Source organism: Ascaphus truei, chromosome 6 (assembly GCF_040206685.1).
Source record: "Ascaphus truei isolate aAscTru1 chromosome 6, aAscTru1.hap1, whole genome shotgun sequence".
NCBI lineage: Eukaryota > Metazoa > Chordata > Amphibia > Anura > Ascaphidae > Ascaphus > Ascaphus truei.
The window spans coordinates 108092585-108112869 of record NC_134488.1 but is presented as its reverse complement, the minus strand read 5'-3'; the positions used below and the strand labels follow the sequence as shown (position 1 = coordinate 108112869).

The 20285-nt window shown below is 42.6% G+C and overlaps 1 protein-coding gene across 5 annotated transcripts in view; it reads left to right on the top strand.

Annotated features, from left to right (window-relative positions):
* The first annotated feature begins 3719 nt into the window (after positions 1-3719).
* The window catches only part of CPT1C (carnitine palmitoyltransferase 1C), a 38877-nt gene continuing 22311 nt past the window's right edge, over positions 3720-20285 (top strand). For 2 of the 5 annotated variants that reach the window (XM_075605692.1, XM_075605689.1), the window contains exons 1-4: positions 3721-3878; positions 16167-16330; positions 16671-16810; positions 17111-17282. In XM_075605692.1, the coding sequence (XP_075461807.1) occupies positions 16190-16330; positions 16671-16810; positions 17111-17282 (453 nt within the window). In that variant the 5' untranslated portion in view covers positions 3721-3878; positions 16167-16189. Of the gene's footprint in view, positions 3879-4290; positions 4337-10745; positions 10806-16166; positions 16331-16670; positions 16811-17110; positions 17283-20285 lie in introns of those variants that run through there. The other 3 variants (XM_075605690.1, XM_075605693.1, XM_075605691.1) reach the window with 3 other exon arrangements.

Sequence of the window (20285 nt, the reverse complement as noted above, 5' to 3'; positions counted from 1 at the left end):
GTTATCATGGTGAATTAACACAACTGAACATTTCCACAGATTCAAAAAATTCGAAACACATCAGTCACCAAAATTACAACTAATATCACTCATTTATCCCATTTGGTCCTATGTAATCCTGGTGGTGGTGGCAGCGTAATTAGGGTGTAGTGCGATTGTTTTGGGGGGGGGGTGAGTGCTCATTTATAGTACACTGCGGGGACGTAAGTCACCTGGGCAGGCAGTTGTTAACCATTCGCACACACGCATGTATGTGATGCTAATAAAGGTGTGGGGGTTTTTTTTGTTTTTTGTTTTCTACACCATATTTTTTTGTTTTTGTTCTGAACTAATGTTTATATTTCTGCTTAACATGGATACTGCCTCCGCATTAAGGACACCAGCCTCGCTCAGCAAATTGGGTGTATGACCTGCAGTGAATATATATATATATCATGTAATGTAAATTTAGCAACATACAGTATGAGTTACAGTCAAGTGAAACCATCCAGCTATGTAGCACCCTTTCTACCATTTTTGTAGTGCTAGCTTTTATAAATTTATATGCTTCATAGGATTACAGATACACTTCTGAAAGTTTCACTGTTTGAAAGAACAGTATCGAAGTGAAGTGGGATTAGACAAATTACAGTGGCTACTTTTAAATTATTAAAAGTAGGATTTTTTTGTATCTTTATTTTTTCTAAAATTTGATGGGGGGTGGGGGAACTGCAACATTTTCATAAGTATGTGATCAATATCAAGAAAGTAAAGTCATTTGTATGTGATACATGAGACAAAAAGCAGTTTTAGAAGATAAAAAGGTTTACATATTCCTGCCCATGTATGTAGCATTTGATTTATGTATGTATATTATTTATATAGCGCCATCCATGTACATAGCGTTTCACAGCAGTAATGCACGTGACGTAATATAACACATAATGGGAATAAACGCTTCCAACATAACAGTAACATTAGGAAAAGGAGTCGCTGCCCGAAGAGCTTACAATCTAAGTAATTATGTTCTTTTGACATTACCGGAACTTTCATGTGCTCGTGGGATATAATGAAGTTGTATGTGCCAACTATCTAGATTGATAAATTAAAACCATGAGACTTCACATTTTAGGGGAAGAAATGTACTGTGGTGTAAGGCTGCGCTAATAGTGCCTGGCGACACGACGTCGCCCAAACAAATACATTGACTCCGTCGCCAGAGCTTATAGTAAGTGCCACGGAGCGGCAAAAAATTTGGTAGCCGGGTTTATTTGATTTTTTTAGAGACAGTCGCCACCTGTGACTGTCTCCAAGCCAATGAGAGACTGCGGCCTGCCCCCTTTAGTGACGTCATTAGCGACCGTTGCTAAAAACCAAATTACAACTATCGCGGACGGTGACTGGTTACGTCATCGGTCGCGTCGCCCGCACTATAAGCACGGCGTAATGGTAAATGTGTAGACATTAAATGCACAAAAATATCAGATATGGGTTGTGTTCCTGCTTTTGCCACTGACGCATCACTTTTAATTGGGTAGTTAAAGTATCCTTCCTGTGTATGTCCCATCAGCAGGTACAAATAAGATCAGCCATGTCTGGTTTTAATGCATGTGCTTACTGCTCAATGAAGCTATAATGGAGTAATATTGAATAATACAAGTCAATACATAAGACATAATTACTATTAGATTTTTTCGTTGTGATTGAAGAAATATATCACAATCCTGTGACTGGTATAGTTCATTTTGAGGGAACGTTGACTATGCTGAAAGGAAAACTGGACTTTTTTTGTCTGTAAGTGGGTATTTAGCAGTAAGAAATAGTCGTGTATGCCTTTACTTCAAGCTTTTACAATTAACAGGCCATTAAAACCACACATTTGTTCCATCATAAAAATGCTGTGTTGTCACTGGACATACAGTGTATAAGGTTACAATTCAGCATTTAACGTTCTTGTTTTATTCGGGTGTTGCCATTTCCAGTCCTCAAGAATCCCTCCCAACATGCAGTGACCTAACTACTGCCCGGGCACGCTCCGGGGGAGGGGCCCGAAAGTCTGCACCATCTATCCAGACTCGCATTGCTGTTATTTTTCCCTTAACTCTCAATAAAAGTGTGTGTGTGTGTGTCACATTTTAACTATTTCAGATGTGTTGAAGGGAAACTAGAGGTTGGATTGAACGTATACTTAATAGTATATGCTCATGCAGAAATCTCTCAAATCAGGGCACCATTGTATTGTACAGTATGGAAAAGAAAAAAGAAAAACCTGGCGCTTACCTTAAGTTTAATATAAAGGGTGTGCTTACAGTGTGGCAGTCAGTTAAACCGCGGCTCTCTGACAGATGTTTTGAGCCAGCTTAAAATTCCCTTCTGCTTCAACCCCAGGAAACGGTTAATCCAGAGCCCTTACAAAGATACAGAAACAGACAAGCAATGGGGGAGCGTGGGATTGGAGAAGCATAAAAGAACAATACAATTACAAAATTACTGTGGTTACAACAATGATGCTGGGGGTTTGCTAAAATTGCTAATGCACTTACACGGCCATGTGTAAGCGGACACGGTATATGGTATCCTTCTTTATACAATTCCAGTCACTCCCAACATCAGGTAAATGGTGATTGAAAGGGTTGTGGAATAAATATATAAATATATCTGTACTCACACGGCCAAGTGTGAGTCCTTGCAGAGAGTTGGTAACTTTGGGGTTAAATTAACCCATCTGCATCTCCCCCCGATGTGAGCTGTTCTTCAATGGGAATCAGCATAGAGTTCTAACCCCGGTCTTGGGCATCAGATAGGGACTCTCCCCAGTGGTTGTGATAGGGGGGGGGTAGTTGGAGGAAAAGTGAGGCACGATGTCAGTGGGGTTTGAAAAACATTTAATAATTAATAAACAAATGATGAACAACAGGACTCACATACATACATACATACATAGAGGTAGGACCCCTGGCCTCCTCATGCAGTCCAGGATACAGTTTAAGCAGCCGTTTGTGCCGATCACGCATCCGTGAGGCAGGAGAAAGAGAAAAAACCTATTGTACAGTATGTCTTATTTATATAGTGCCATTAATGTAAATAGCGCTTCACAGCAGTGATATACGTGACAATCATATAGATAACAAATAATATAAATAACACAAACGGAAGAAGTGATTCAGACATAACAGTAACATTTTGGAAAGGGAGTCCCTGCTCCAAAGAGCATACAATCTATGGTCAGTTTGTGCTTACTATTCACTATCCTCACATGTAATGCAATCAGTAACTTATGTGTTATTCAGTAAACCTCCTGTCCTACAGTAAGGGAAGTCCCGTATGAACTTTTTCTTTTTAGGGAACAGGGATCCCAAAAAAACAGAAATGACTGCCAACCTCTGCTGCATTACCTACCATTGATACTGTCTAAAGCATCTCAAACACCTTCAACCAAACCTTTGCTGTGCTTTTTCTGTAGATGATTACACAGGTTAGAGAATCGGTGGTATGGAACCACATACAATACACATACAATAAACATTTTAAACATTAACATTATTTCTCCAAGTGATGCTCTCTTTAACCTCTAATTGTCCCACAAGTTTCCAACTAGGGCATAGGTACTCAAATAACATACACAGGTTAAACTAGTTTGATATAGCCCCTCCTACACAGCAGCATTCCCTCATCTTCCCTTGGATCTGCCTGCTTTGCCTTCCCCTACACTTGCAAACATCTGAGGCGTTGACTTGATTTATGCAAACACGTTGAACCTGTTTGGAGGAGGTAACAAGATCGGCTTCACCCAGAGCAGATTGCGAAAAAAGACCAACTAAAACGTGGTCGATTTTTGCTTCTCTCCCAACAAAGTGCAGTGGGTTTTCACTTCTCAGGAGCTATTGTCATTTAGTAAGGTAAGAAAAAAAAAAGGTAAAAAGGAGGCAATAAGACCTTTTTATAGCTTGTGTGATATGAGATAAGGTCACAGTTATAAAGCAGATAAGTTCACCTGCTGGTTTCTGTTCCCTGGCTATCAGAGGACAGTAGTTTAACTTAATGGTGTCCCTTTCTGCGTTCCTGTGGTTACCTTGTAGTTGTGCCTGCACAGCTGACTCCAGATCGTCTTATTACTTTTCAGTAGCACAGGACTCTGCAGTAGGCATGGCCCGCACATAATGTGTTAATACAACTGTTTGCAACAGCTTTCCTGTACTGTATCGTCGCACACACACCGATTTTTACATTTTAAGAAGTTGTTGGTTGAATTGAAATACTTTTATGGGACTTTTTCAAGTGTAATCGGTAACATATGCATATAATTGACAGTTACTGACCCATGCAATAACGGAAGCAACAGACGAGTACAGGACAGGTGAGATACATGTGCTGTTTGTGCTGCATTTTTGTGTATCTTCACATTGTTCACACGTGCATGTTAATTGCTATATATATTTTTGTAATGTTTGTGACTCTCCCTTTGAGTGCATTTCTTGTTTGATTGTTGGTGTCTGTGTATACCTGCGGGGTCATCACGGTTTGCTTCTATTTTACATGCCTTTGTGTGAATTCTTCTGTACAGGAAAATATTGCTACATGTTTCTATTTTTATCCATTTATAAGTTCTTAGACTCCTTTTTCTCCCAGGAATGTTTTTTTGTTCTGGCTGCCTAGTCTCCAACCAGTTTAAAATGTCATTCATTATCAGTAGGGCAAAGTTTCACCATGCAGCCGCATGGCTACCTGACAGGTCCATATCTTTTCCCCATGTAAATGGGCAACTTGCTAACCCAGTTGTCAGAACTGCTATGTATGCTGCGTTTCTAAAATACACTGATTTTTGTTTTGTGCTTCTTCAGCATCTTTTATACTTCTAACATAGAAATTAAGGTGTAAAAAGGATTGCTGTGGAACCATTTCCTAGAAAAACATAACTAATCGTTGTTGAGGTTGACTTGATATCTAACTTCAGGTTCACCCTGGTTTTGTAATGATCTACAATTAAGATCCAAATCCTCCAGCTTATTATGTGTCACAAAGGAAGGTTTTTGATAAAATTTGGAATGCTATTGTCTTTTTTTTTTTTATTCCTTATGCTTTTTTTTGACTTGGATTAAACTGCACAATTTTTAGCTCCAGTCCAGGGATGTCTTAATTCCTGATATTTGAAGGCCATTTTGAGGTCTCGTACAGAAGCATTGGCAACCCAAACTGAGAGTCTGGTCTGGAGCTAAAAATGGCACAGTAACGTTCCGGAGAACCACCCAGTTAAATGTCTTAAAGTAAGCGGGATTGCAGCTTCAGATGCACCCGCGGTGTTTGACATCACACTCTCAAAGAAGTCAGTAAAATGTACATATACACATTGTAGATGGTAAAAAAATATAATTGCTCTTCAGGTGTGACCCTGGATAGATTTTGTATGTCTTATAACACCCTTTTAGATTCCTTTTTTCTTCAGAGCATGGTTATTAATTTGCATAGTTTTTCCATTTAAGCAAGATCTCCCATCCCGTTCTTCAATGTAATAGCTGTCTCTGATTTTTAAATTTTTTGTCTTTCTATAAAGACACGATCATGATCTGGTTTCTACCATTCATACTTTTGTATGCACACGAATGTCTTGATAACTAATTGCAGTAGCCACGTAATGGCTTTTTGGCCTTCGTTGGCAGATTCAAGTTTCCAGGCAATGTCTTGGTAACGATGCTGGTTTGCACCGTGTACGGTGTTCACTTAAGCTGTTTTATGACTTGTGTGTCGTCGTAGTACCGCTGCCACAGCTAAAGTTTTCAAGGTTGCTTTAAAAAAATAAAATGAAAAAAGTCTAGGCCTTTAACTTTCAAAAGTTGTTTTTCTTTAATTCAGCAAACCTGTTTTTCTTTTATGGGAGGGAAAGGGGTTCCCAAGATGCATTCAGTTTCAGGTGTCGACCTTCTTCCTTTCTGGGGAAACAAAATGGACACAACAGACCAGGCCAGTATAAACCTTCCTGTTTAATGACAGCCAGCGACGTCTGACGTCTTTAAAAAAAAAAAAAAACACAGGAAATGCACTGGCAACTAAAACTGTATATCTCCCGGGACTGGAGGGGTCTGCGCAGCTGCAAATATTGATTCAGCTCTGGACACTCTGGTTCCAATCCTGTTGAAAAAAATAACTTTCAATTTTTAGGTAGATTGCTGCTTTAAAGTCTGTTTTTTCATATGAAGATGTAACCATGTTACACAATGTAAACAATACTATTGATTCATGTGTGCAACATATTGCATAAAATAGCGCACTTGGATCGTATTTATAGACAATAACAATTGACTCTCCTGATGATTTCTCCCCATCTCTGCAATATTCCAAAATTGCTTGATATTAACAGCCACGTTTGCAACTCTTATAACAGGTTTTTTTTTTTTTTTTTTAATTAGCCATAGATCAGAACAACTGAGTCACTGAGCTACCTGTGCTGAAGCAGGGATATCCTTAAAACTTGACCTGTTGGTGGCCCTTGAGGACTGCAGTTGGCCACCCCTGACTTAGATTGTTCAATAATATTTTTATTATAGAAATTGCTGTTTTTTTTTTTCTTTTTTCATCCTAAGCGGTTTTGCCGTTCTTAGTTATAGAGAAATAATGATATTAAGTAAAATGTATGGAGGTCCCTCTACAATGCACGCTGCTTGTTTTTATCTTTTCATATACGTATCTTGTCTCCCAGCAGAGAGGTGGAGTAATTTCCGGTCATTGTCTACCTGCAGGTGTTTGTAAGATGTACTTGGAAAATCATTTTTAAACACGTACAAAGCATCCCACACCTTTTTCTTCCCCTCACTGTATTCTTTGCTTTACAGTTCTGTGAAACCAGGGAAAGTTGCCAAAGGGTGTGCTAAAGTGCATACGTTTAACTTTGTGTGCGTTGTGACCTTTGCTCAATATATTCATCACATGGTTCATATTATGTAATGCTTCTGGAATTTCTTTATTGATGCACTCTCTAATTTAAGTTATACTTGTGGTTTCTGATGCTGCATCACACTAGGGTAGACCAGTTGGTTCCCAATTCTGTATATGATCAGTTTTATTTCTACTGCAAGTACAAAACAATGATTTGCATTTATAGATTTACAGTTTTATAAGAGTTGCACTTCAGATCTTGCCAGAGTTTAGAAAGGCAAGAAATTAAGGGATAAGGAGCGGCTCGGGGAGTAAAAGACACTGAATGATAACGACACTGAGTTTGAATTGGGGGAACTTCATTTGAGTTCCTGGTATCCGCTCCTTGTGACCTTGGGCAACTCACTTTATCCCCCTGTGCCTCAGGCACCAAAACATAGATCAGTAGTTTTCAATGGGGGTTCTGCGGGCGCCAGAGGGGGAGAGCCAGGACAGCTCTCCCAGCAGTCCCAGGACCAGCAGCATGGCGGCACCGAAAGCAGCAGTGACCCGGCATCTCCTGAGCTAAGCCGGCAGCCGGCAGCCGGCAGCTCACTGCTATTCTTTTCTCTGTCTGCCCCGGTCAGCGTGCGCTCTCGCAGGGAGGAAGAGGAGGGGGAACACATTTCAAGTGCTTCACTCCTGAAAAGTCGGGACTGTGTGTGTGTGTGTGTGTGTGCGCGTGTGCGCGTGCGCGCACGCGCACGCAAGGGGGAGATTGAAGGGGAGAAGGTGCATAAGGAGGAGAATGAGGAGAAAGAGAGAGGTGTGATGGGGGGGGGGGGGGGGGGCGAGGGTTGGGGTTTCCCAGAACTTCAAAATCGAATTCTGGGGTTTCCTAATCAAAAAAAAGTTGAAAACCACTGACCTAGATTGTAAGCACATTTGGGCATGGACTCTCTGTAAAATTCCTTTGTGCTGCATACCGCGCACTATACAGTAACTCTGTGTTTCCCAACTCCAGTCCTCAGGGAACCCCAACAGGTCAGGTCTTAAGGATATCCCTGCTCCAGCACAGGTGGGTCAATCAGCGGCTCAGTCATTTTCACTGAGCTAGCACACCGATAACTGAAGCACTTTGAGCCCAATTGGGTGAAGGGCATTATATGAAATAGTTATTATTTATACATGTATGTCTTAGACTTAGAATAATAACACTCAAAGCAAACATGGTGTTTTTACTTGGGACTAGCTTGGCACGTTTCAGTTGTGCCTTTGTTTATATTTGTGTAATGTTGTGACTTGGCAATATGAAAATCAATCTGATGTTAAGCATAGATTTCACTGGCTTACAACTCAATATGCAATCTTCGTGCGACATTCCATTTATTTCTTTTTGTCAACTCAATCTATTCTCAAAAAATAAGGACATCTGTCGGGGTTTTTTTCATGATGCCCGGTTACACAGTGGTCCTACCATCTGTGAAAAACAATCAGGTGGCATCCCTCGTTGCTGCAGTTTTGATATGCTAATAGGGTTGGGCGATATCAGAATTCGCGCCACGATAATGATATTAAAGTGTGTGTGTGTGTGTGTGTGTGTGTGTGTGTGTGTGTGTGTGTGTGTGTGTGTGTGTGTATATATATATCTATATATATTTCGATAAATTAGTTAAAATAAGTCTGAATATTTTGTAGTAAATCTAAATAAAATGTGTTCTCAAAATAAATACATTATCTTTAGATTTACTAGAATAAACAGACCTTCATTCCCAATCCTTTTCTATGTCTGCACTTCACCTTTTCTCACCTACACTGCTCCCATCGCCCTAGCATTCCCTCATTCACCAACACCTCATCCCATCACTCTCGCCGGCGACACTCCCTCCATTTAATAACACATTTTACTTCTAAAATATTAAAAATCTATGACAGATTTTTTTCAACAATCAAGAATTGTCGAAAAATCAGTTTTTAATTATTTCTTAACATTTCCATAAAGGGTGAGAGTAATGCAAAGCAGTGTAGGTATGAGAGGATGAGAGGATGAAGTGCAGGCATGGAATGGGGGGAGGTTGTTAAGGGTTTCAGTAGAGATGGAGGAAGGGGTTGTGCCCCGAGGGGGGAGGGGAAAGAGAGAGGAAGGGGTTAACAAAAGTAATGTGTGGAGGCTTCTACCTTTCACTGCTGCCTCTGCTCACATGATCTCTCCCCATGCTGTCCGAAACTCCTCCCCCTCCCTCTGAGTCAGCATTCAGATGCAGGGAGGGGGGAGTCGAGGAAAACGAGACAGAACAGCGGCAGCTTTAAAGCTGCTCTCACTGCACCGGCATCCCGTAATATCGCGATAACAGATTATCTCCAATATCGGCATATCGGGAGATTCTGTTATCGTGGTATATCGCCCAACTAGATGCCAATACTTGCAGTTGATCTACAGACACCACTTTCTAATGTTTTTTATATTTGAGGCCAGAGATTCCCTGTACAACAGACTACACAAAACCGCTATAGTTTGTGGTTAGGTTAAGTATAATTCGACCAAACAAATGAAATTGCTCCAGTAACAATCCTGTGCTGTGAGAATTTTTTTAAGTGAAAGTCTTCCGGTTTCATTGTTGTTTTTGTTCTTATTTTGCATACGTTGTTGAATCTGGGGAGTCCACGTTTGAATACTAGTCAACCTCTCGTGGGTTCTGTTTCTTGAATAGTTCCATATTTAAGTAATAATCCCCTCAGAACAGGGCATTACTGGCCAATAATGCCGTGGCTGGAAGAGTTGAAGGCCTGAGGCGAAGCCGAGGGACTTTAACCCAGCCAGGGCATTATTGGCCAGTAATGCCCTGTTCTGAGGGGATTATTACTATTATAGGCTAAATGTAGACTTTTTCATAAATAATAGACACTTTTGTATAGTTATATAGATTTTTTTATTAAAATGGTAAATACATGAAACCACCTCTATATACGCTTACGCTGCAGATATCTATATCCACACACTGCCGCCGCCTCTGTGTACACACACACAAGCACACCACATACACACACAACACAGCAGCTCTACACTCACACACACCCACAAAACACAGCAGCTCTACACACACACACCACAGCAGCGCTACACACACAGACACACACACCACAGCAGCTCTACACACACGCACACACAGCACAGCAGCTCTACACACACACACACACAGCAGCTCTACACACACAAACTCTGCTGCAACACAAAACACACTGCTGCTGCTATACCCATAAACACTGCTTCTGACACACACAATCACACAAAATAAAAAATGCAGCTCCTTACTAAACTTTGCAGACTCTACACATCCCCCCCCCCTCCCCCCCCCCCCCCAATTCAACTGAATCTGCTCAAAAAATCTTTCCGCTGTGGAGGGGGAGGAGTCAACCTGTGGCTGATACTTCCTGACCAATCCCCTGCCCTGTCTCAAAGCTGTTACTTCATTCTGACCAATCCCCTGCCCTGTCTCAGCTGTTCTGAAAGCTGATTGGCTTGAAATATACACATTGAAAATTACACATTGCAAGCTGCTTAAATTCCGGGCATTATCCAATCAGAGAGCAGGGCTTTCAATAATGCCCTGAATTGTACTGCTTTAGCCTATAATATGTATTATAGGCTAAAGCCGTAAAATTCAGGGCATTATTGAAAACCCTGCTCTCTGATTGGTTAAAATTCCGGGCATTATCCAATCAGTAATGTCCGGAATTTAGCAGCTTGCAAAGTGCAGTTTTCAATGGGTTTATTTCCAGCCAATCAGCTTTCAGAACAGCTGAGACAGGGCAGGGGGTTGGTTTGCTTGAAGTAAAAGCTCTGATACAGGGCAGGGGATTGGTCAGAACGTATCAGCCACGGGTTGACTCCTCCCCCGCCCGAGCTGACAGATTTTCTGAGCAGATTCAGTTGATTTGAGGAGGGGGTGGGCGGGAGAGATGGTGTCTGCAAAGAAGTAAGTGGTTGTCTGCAGTTTCTTTGTGGCTGCAGTTTGTGTGTGAGTGTGTGCTGTTGTGTTGTATATCTGTGTAGAAGTGCCGTGTGTGTGTCAGTGTCAGCAGCAGTGTTTTTGGGTGTAACGTGTGTGTGTAGCAGCAGTTTGTTTGTGTGTGTATAGAGGTACTGTGTATAGAGGTGCAGTGTTTGTGTGTGTGTTGTGTGTGAAGAGGTGCAGTGTTGTGTATAGAGGTGCAGTGGGGTGTGTGTAAAGGTGCTGTTGTGTGTGTAGAGGTGGGGGGGGAGTGCAAAGTTTAGTAAGTGGCTGCATTTTTTATTGTAGCTGCAGTGTGTGTGAGTGTCAGTGTCAGTGTCAGTAGTAGTGTTTGAGTGTAGCATGTGTGTAGAGCTGCTGTGTTGTCTGCTGTGTTGTGTGTGTAGAGGGGGCGGCAGTGTGGATATAGATCGCTGCAGTGTAAGCGTATATAGAGGTGCTTTAATGTATTTACCATTTTATTTTAATAACAATCTATATAACTATACAAAGGTGTCTATTTATGAAATAAGCCTACATTTAGCCTATAATAGTATTAATCCCCTCAGTACAGGGCATTACTGGCCAATAATGCCCTGTTCTTCGGGGATTATTACTTAATTATAATCCTTGTTGGTGTGGCAATCGCATTACATTTCCAGAACATTTTCAGCTGCTGCATAGATACATCTGTACATTCAGTTTGAAATGAGCTGTTAAACTGTTGAACCTTCACTGCATCTTCGCATGTTAATTGGACAACACCGCTATGTTACGGTTTACATGTTTATTATACGCACCTTTGGAAGCCTTAACGTTTTTTCAGACACTGTCCATCCAGGGATACTTTTGTGTAAACAGTAAGCAAGCTCATTTGGGAAACTAAACATGATACTCTGGTGGCTTGAGTGTTTTGAAGGACCTCGCACAACATGCCCTCTAAGAACATTAACCCATTCACTGCTGGAGCAGCGGACACCATACTGTTTGCAATAATTAATTATGATGATTTTATTTGCCATTGAATTGCTAATCCCTCTACTATTAAGGAAACAGTCCAAATATATTTTATTATAGCACCACTGTATAAGATTGTTTGTAGATGGTGTCATCTGATGACTTCTCTATTTACATTCAGTCACGCATATTTAAAGGAGGCTTCTATCCTTGTGCTAATTATCTTATTAAAACCTAGTTCGATATGACATCTTATGTGGCTTAAATAAATTGTAGAACTTTTTATTATGTATGATTGAAAATACACCTTAGTTTGTGTATACCAATGCAGCCACTTGTATCAGCTGCCGCAGAGCATGTGCTGCTGCACAGCGGGCCAAGAGTTGACCGTCCGCAGCACAATGCTTGGCATGGGTTAATGGCCCACCAGGATTCACACAGCGGGCATCGCGGCGGCTTCTGAATGGGACTCGCGCTGTGTGAATCCTGCCGGGCTGCATCAGTCTGTAAGAGACGCGCATTGAGAGTAGACAGAATCAGTCACTCTCCCTGCGTACCTCTAACAGTCGATCACAGTGCTTTTTAATTTTAATAACACGGTATTGAAGCAGGGGGTCTCTGGAGCTGAACCGCATTCATTTCAGGCTCGGGGACCCCCTGCTTCCCGATTTACAGGCCCTGGTATCGGGTGCCCGTATCTCCACCATGTTTAAATATCCTGCGTCACGGACCACGTGTCCGGAACATTTAAACAATGCATGGAGATACCGGCACCCCATACCGGGGCCTGTAACTCGGGAAGCAGGGATTCCCGAGGCTGAAATTAATGCGGTGGAGAGTGGAGTCCCACTTCTTCAATACCGTGTTATTAAAATAAAAACGGCTTAATTACCTTAGCGGCTAGGTGCCCTTTTTTGTTGTTGGCAAAAAGCTTTAGCAGTAAGGTCGCCCATTGTTCTTCAATCTAGAGATGTCTGGGGTAACACACCTTTATCCATTCGTATCGAAGTCGGCAATGTGACTTTGTGGGATTGTGTTTTTAAAAGGGTAATTAAGGAGAACTGGAGTTTCTGCAAAAAAACATTCTGTACAGTTTCCATTGGTGCTTTGGGTACAGGGATCTGCTCCTTCACTGAATGCTAAAGGAGCTATGACCTTTGTGCATACAAAAGTTACTACTGTTGACAATATCTACACCCTACTTGTCTGTATTGTTCAGGGCAGGGAGTGCCCCCACTTGCTAGAATTCTTTCAGGCATCTTTGCTTCTCTTCAGGAAAAAAATGTCCTTGAAGTTGTGGCACAATGGTGCTAGTGACAGGCCTGGACAAATCGAGATACAAGTATATATGAATGTGAATAAATGCCTGAAAATATGAGGTTTAACCAAAACTGTGATGTGATCTCTAGTGTAATTAAGTGAAAGTATGAATACTACTCAACATAAAAGATTAGAAGTGTACTATAGAGTGAAAAGACTATCGATCAGTTTGAAAACAGTATATCCCAAAATCTACACATGCAAAGTTTAAACATAAATCCCATGAACTGAAGAATACTAGATAAGTCTCGGAGAGATACCAGTTTCATCCGCAATGCAAAGGGAGAGGAAAAGGAATGTCCTCCTAAATGATCTTCAGATATTTCAATAAATGCAGGAGACTTAGGCCGCGCTTATCGTGCGCAAATGTATTGAATCCGTTGCGTGCGCTTATAGTAGGAGCGGAGCGACGGCTTGGTCGCGATCGCTGGAAGTCCATTCAATTTGATTTTTTTCAGCAGCCGTGCCGTCCGCATCGACGTAGCAAAGACTATAAGCGTGGCCTTAGGCAGCTTTCAGGAAGAATCACAACCAGGAATGTATCTAAAAAACAGCCCACGCTCCATACCGTATAAATGTGTGACCATTTTAATAGAAATATAAAGAACTTCTATAATGCTGGGGTGCGTGCAATTTTTCTGGGGGTGAGGGGGCGCAGCGCTTACAGAGGCCCAACGCTCTTCCCCCAAAGCATTTAAATTAAATGCCAGGGGACCAGCGCATGAGACCTCTGTAAATTCTTACCTTGTTTCCATGGTGACGCATCATTTGGTGCCGAGAGGAGGTAAAAGGGGGGGACCCAGGGGGAAAAGTTTGCGCACCCCTGCTATAATATAATTAATCAAAGAGAGAGTTAAAAACATTTGGCGTGTAATATGGGGCTGATGAAGTCACCTGTGAAGTGACAAAACGTGTAGGGCTTTTTCGGAGGGACATGGATGTCGTCACGTTGTACATGAGATGTGGGCCAGTTTTCCACAGCAAAAAGAGGAGTTAACGACCTTCCCCGCACGGGACGTTTAATCGGTGGTGCATTGTTCCGGATCTTGCTCTCCCGTCGTTCTTCATGATGGGACGCTTAACATCTTCATGTGGGGTAACTTCCAGGTGATGTGGAAAGTCCCATGGTGTCCGGGTGATGCTGTTTTGGAGATTTATAAATTGCACCCCAAATGCTTTAAACTCGGTGAGTACATTATAGTACTCCTTTTTGATGCCGTTGTTGCACGAAATCAGTAGACCGCACTAGGTTGAGGTATATGTAATGAAGACAAAACAAGGCACAATAAACCGACGTCTCAGTCCCCAAACGGGACGTTTCTCAAGGTGGTGCAATGAGTGGATGGGTGAATGGGACTGTGAGACATTTAAACCCCTAAAGCCAGGTGAAACATAATTAATGTGAACATTTAATTAGTTAAAATCATGCCACATCTGTACTCCCACAATCTCTATGACGCTGATATATGAACCTGGTGGGTGGCCATCTTTGCTTGGGATCCCCTTATGCATGCACAATGCTGATTTCCCTACTGCGCATGTGTGGTCTATGTGTACTCGTTGCCAGGGCAACTAGAACGGCGGCCATTTTGAAAATCGCAGCAGATGCTCAGGATCCAACCCGACACTATGGCTGTGAAGCACTATAGCATTTGTAAGGGAAATATACCTAGTACCGTGTGCCAACGTGATGAGCACCACTGACTATGGGGAGAGCAGAGGAACCTTGCATAGCATGAGAGCATAATGTGGATATAGCTGCAAGGTATGAAAACGCCCAAATAGTGAAGAAAGTGGTTGGGGGACATAGAAAATCATACACACTATGACTATGTAGTTTTTAAGGAATCTGTCCAATAAATACAATAATTAGACTGATATCACATAGTCTGTGTGGTAGAGACATAATGGTCCACATTAATGTACTTTATCACACTCTGTTGGACTCTTAGTCCTGTAAGCATAAAGGGAAAACATTAGGTAACCATGGCATACTATGTCACACACTCAATTTACAAGGGCATGGATATGATTCAAGTAAAGTCCTGAATATTACTCCCAAGAATACTGATAATTAACTTGGCTGTGGAAAAATTCCTAGTTTCAGCAGTCCAAAAGGTTGGATATATTCTCCAGGGCTGTCCTACTTCACATCACTGGTTTAACGACATCCATAAGTCACTGTTGTGGAAAATGAGAACATCCTATTGTCAGCAGATATAGTAATCGAAAAATCCATATTTCGTGATTGTATTAACGTTATAGGAAACAACCCAATTTAAAAGTATTCATTGAGTCCTCTTGGGCTCAGCGTATCCAGGCAGTGAATCATCCTCGCTTCAAGTTGCAGGAGTAGTTTATTGCGATCGCCCCCTCTACCTTTGGTAGATGTACCTTTTTCTAGTGGTGATGGAGCACTGGCCACGGTACGGCAATGGTGCAGCCAATGAGGGCATACCAGCTGTGTGACGTTATGGCTGCGCCCCTGCCACTATTCCCCCCCCCCCCCCCTTTCCCCCTGCAGCTAAAGCACAGACCGCACGCAGATTGCGGTTTTCACTCATGCACACGCCGCTGGGCGTGCGTGCAGAAGCTGATACTGGGGCCGTAGCCTTAGGCCTGGATCATACTGTGTGCGATGGCGCTTATACGCGCCAAGCACAAATTGCAGGATCACTTCGAGGCCGCTCCTAGTGCGCATGCACGACAGAGCACGATGGCGCAACCATGTTTTGAAAAGACTAAAAATGTGTATTTTCAAGCAGCGGCTGCAACACATGAGCGATTCAGCATGTCACGGCGAACCAGCTCCGTGACGTCATAGCCATGCCCCGTCACCCCCCCCCCCCCCCCCATCACCGCCAGCACTATGAGCAGGGATTGCTTGTGCTACCACCGCGTGGCACGGTAAGCGGTTTCACTCTCGCAAGCAAGTGGAGTGCATGAGCTCTGCCTTATTTGTGATCTTCGTAATACTGTATTATTTCCATGATGAACAGTGCATGAGCAGTCTCTGCTTTAGGATACATTATTTATATTACCACTTTTCTCTACCATTAATTGTTACAGATTAGGAACCAAAAAATACCAAAATGGCAGAAGCCCACCAGGCCGTGGCATTCCAGTTTACGGTTACTCCAGAAGGTATCGACCTCCGCCTGAGTCATGAGGCACTTAAACAGATCTACCTCTCGGGACTACGCTCTTGGAAGAAGAGATTGGCTAGGCTCAGGGTAAGCGTTAAACCTTGCCCATCTTTAAATTATATACAGTAGCCCCGCTCCTCTTCCCCTGTTATGCGACAAATTATTATCTTAGAGAAAATGTAGCTGTGGCCATTGCCAGCCATTCTCAGACCATAGTTGATGAAACTGAATTGTGGCAAACAGGATAAATCAATACTGGTGTATGGATGGAAAAACATTTATGGCTGGTTTGGAGGCATCACAGGGCCATGCCACTAGAACATAACCACGTTAATAAACTTTGGGGTAATGGACGACTGATGCGCAGTGTATAAAGCATTTGATTCTTTTTTTTTTTTTTCCATTTCACATTGCTTCCTTCATATAGAATAGTTTTATCACTGGGGTTTACCCTGCCAGTCCTTCAAGCTGGCTCTTTGTGGTTATCGCCATAATGGGGACCATGTATGCCCGCGTGGATCCATCCATGGGAATGATTGGGAAGATTAAAGAACATCTGCCAGTGAGGTATATATTACTTTGTCCTATCGCACACTGGTGCCTATGTTAATATTTTTGCCAATCTTTCATCGATTTCATTCATAGTCTTTTGAAGTTAGTTCATTTCTTAAAGCACGATCGCATGAAAAACATTGTTCCTTTCCTTGCTGTCCTATTTCCTCTTCAGTTTGGGTGGGGGGTGGGGGTTGGTTCAGCGTGTTTTTTTTATTTTTTTTAAATCTTGTGTGTGTATATTTACAACATTACAATTGTCTTGCCTTTTCGATTTAATGCTTGTCTTCCCTTCTGTTTCTTTGCACTTTGCAGTGGGTATTTATCTCATCAGGGACAGAGCATTGTGAGTGCTCTGTTGTTTTCTACAGGTCTGTGGTTTGCACTCATCATGACCATGAGATACATTCTGAAGCAGCTCCTGTCTTACCATGGCTGGATGTATGAGCAGCATGGCAAGATGTCCGTTACCACTAAGCTATGGCTGGTAAGCAGTGCCCTATTTGTGTGGTTTGTATTATGTAAACACATTTTTTTTTAAATATTTTTTTTTTATCAATTACGAACTATGTTAATGTCATTCAAAATTATACCGGTTTACACATGAAGGACGGTACCAACTGCCTAGCTCCATGTTTTTCAACAGAGGTTCCTAGGAACAATTTAATTAATTCCCCAGGCATCCCTAAAGGGTTTCCCTGCCATTTTCAGGTCATTTGACAATTGTATCAAATACAAAAGTATTTTGCAATTCATCTGATCTCAGACACGCTATTAGAGAGGGTTGGGGTTCTTTACAATGCATCTGATCACGAGGCGCTATTAGAGAGGGTTGGGGTTCCTTACAATGCATCTGATCACAGATGCGCTATTAGAGAGGTTTGGGGTTCCGCAGAATTTCACAATATAATTATAGGGTTCCTTAACAAAACATTTTTGGGAAACTACTGGCCTAGATTATGGCAGTTTCACCAAGAACCAGCCTTGGAAGTATAGCACAGCATTTTATCAGCTGCAAAACGATACTTAAGTAATAATCCCCTCAGAACAGAGCATTACTGGCCAATAATGCCCTGGCTGGAAGAGTTGAAGGCCCGAGGCGAAGCCGAGAGACTTTAACCCAGCCAGGGCATTATTGGCCAGTAATGCCCTGTTCTGAGGGGATTATTACTAATATAGGCTAAATGTAGACTTTTTTCATAAATAGGCATTTTTGTATAGTTATTTAGAATTTTTTTAATTAAAATAAAATGGTAAATACATCAATCCACCTCTATATACTCTTACACTGCAGATATCTATATCCACACACTGCCGCCCCCTCTGTGTGTGTGTGTGTGTACACACACACACACACACACACACAGCACCTCTACACACCACACAGCAGCTCAACACACACAAACTGCTGCTACACGCACACACACAGCACACACAACACAGCACCTCTACACACACAGTAGCTCTACACACACACAAGCACACCACACACACACACACACACACACACACATATATACACACATACACACTGGAGCTCTACACTCACAACACAGCACCTCTACACACTCACAACACAGCACCTCTACACACTCACAACACAGCACCTCTACACACACACAACACAGCACCTCTACACACACACACACACACACACACCCACACACACACACACACACACACACACAGCAGCTCTACACACACACAACACAGCTGCTCTACACACACACAACACAGCTGCTCTACACACACACACATACACACACAGCAGCTCTACACACAACACAGCCGCTCTACACATACAACACACACACACACACACACACACACTGCTGCTACACACACATACAACTGCACAACACAACACACACACACGCACTGCTGCTATACCCATAAACACTACTACTGACACACACACACACACACAGCAGCCACAATCCAAAAATGAAGCCACGTACTACTTTGCAGACTCTTCCCCGCTCTCCCCCCCCACCACCCCCATCCACCACCCCCATCCACCACCCAATTCAACTGAATCTGCTCAGAAAATCTGTCAGCTCGGGAGGGGTGGAGTCAACCCGTGGCTGATACTTTCTGACCAATCCCCTGACCTGTCTCAGCTGTTGTGAAAGCTGATTGGCTGGAAATAAACAGATTGAAAATTACACTTTGCAAGCTGCTAAAATTCTGCGCATTACTGATTGGTTAAAATTCCGGGCATTCTCCAATCCGAGCAGGGTTTTCAATAATGCCCTGAATTTTACTGCTTTAGCCTATAATATTTTATATTATAGGCTAAAGCGGTAAAATTCAGGGCATTATTGAAAATCCTGCTCTCTGATTTGGTTAAAATTCCGGGCATTATCCAATCAGTAATGCCCGGAATTTAGCAGCTTGCAAAGTGCAGTTTTCAATGGGTATATTTCAAGCCAATCAGCTTTCAGAACAGCTGAGACAGGGCAGGGGATTGGTTTGCATGAAGTAAAAGCTCTGAGACAGGGCAGGGGATTGGTCAGGACGTATCTGCCACGGGTTTTATTTATTTATTTATAAAATATTTTACCAGGAAGTAATACATTGAGAGTTACCTCTCGTTTTCAAGTATGTCCTGGGGTTGACTCCTCCCCCTCCGGAGCTGACAGATTTTCTGAGCAGATTCAGTTGATTTGGGGGGGAGAGAGTCTGCAAAGAAGTAAGTGGCTGTCTGCAGTTTCTTTGTGGCTGCAGTTTGTATGTGAGTGTGTGCTGTTGTGTTTAATATGTGTGTGTGTGTGTGTGTGTGTGTGTGTGTGTGTGTGTGTGTGTGTGTGTGTGTCAGTGTCAACAGCAGTGTTTATGGGTGTAGGATGTGTGTGTAGCAGCAGTTTGTGTGTGTGTGTGTGTGTGTGTGTGTGTGGGGAGGTGCTGTGCTGTGTATAGAGGTGCAGTGGTGCGTGTGTGTGGGGGGGGGTGTAGAGGTGCTGTGTTGTGCTGTGTTGTGTGTAGAGGTGGGGGGGTGGGGGGGAGTGCAAAGTTTAGTAAGTGGCTGCATTTTTTATTGTGGCTGCAGTGTGTGTGTTGTGCTGTTGTATGTGTAGCAGCAGCTTGTGTGTGTATAGAGCTCCTGTGTGTGTGTGTGTGTGTGTCAGTGTCAGCAGCAGTGTTTATGGGTGTAGCATGTGTTTGAAGAGGTGGTGTGTGTGTGTGTGTGTGTGTGTGTGTGTGTGTGTGTGTGTGTGTGTGTGTGTGTGTGTGTGTGTGTGTGTGTGTGTGTGTGTGTGTGTGTGTGTGTGTGTGTGTACAAAAGTGTCTATTATTTATGAAAAAAGTCTACATTTAGCCTATAATAGTAATAATCCCCTCAGAACAGGGCATTACTGGCCAATAATGCCCTGGCTGGGTTAAAGTCCCTCGGCTTCGCCTCGGGCCTTCAACTCTTCCAGCCAGGGCATTATTGGCCAGTAATGCCCTGTTCTGAGGGGATTATTACTTAATTACATTCTTTTCGCAC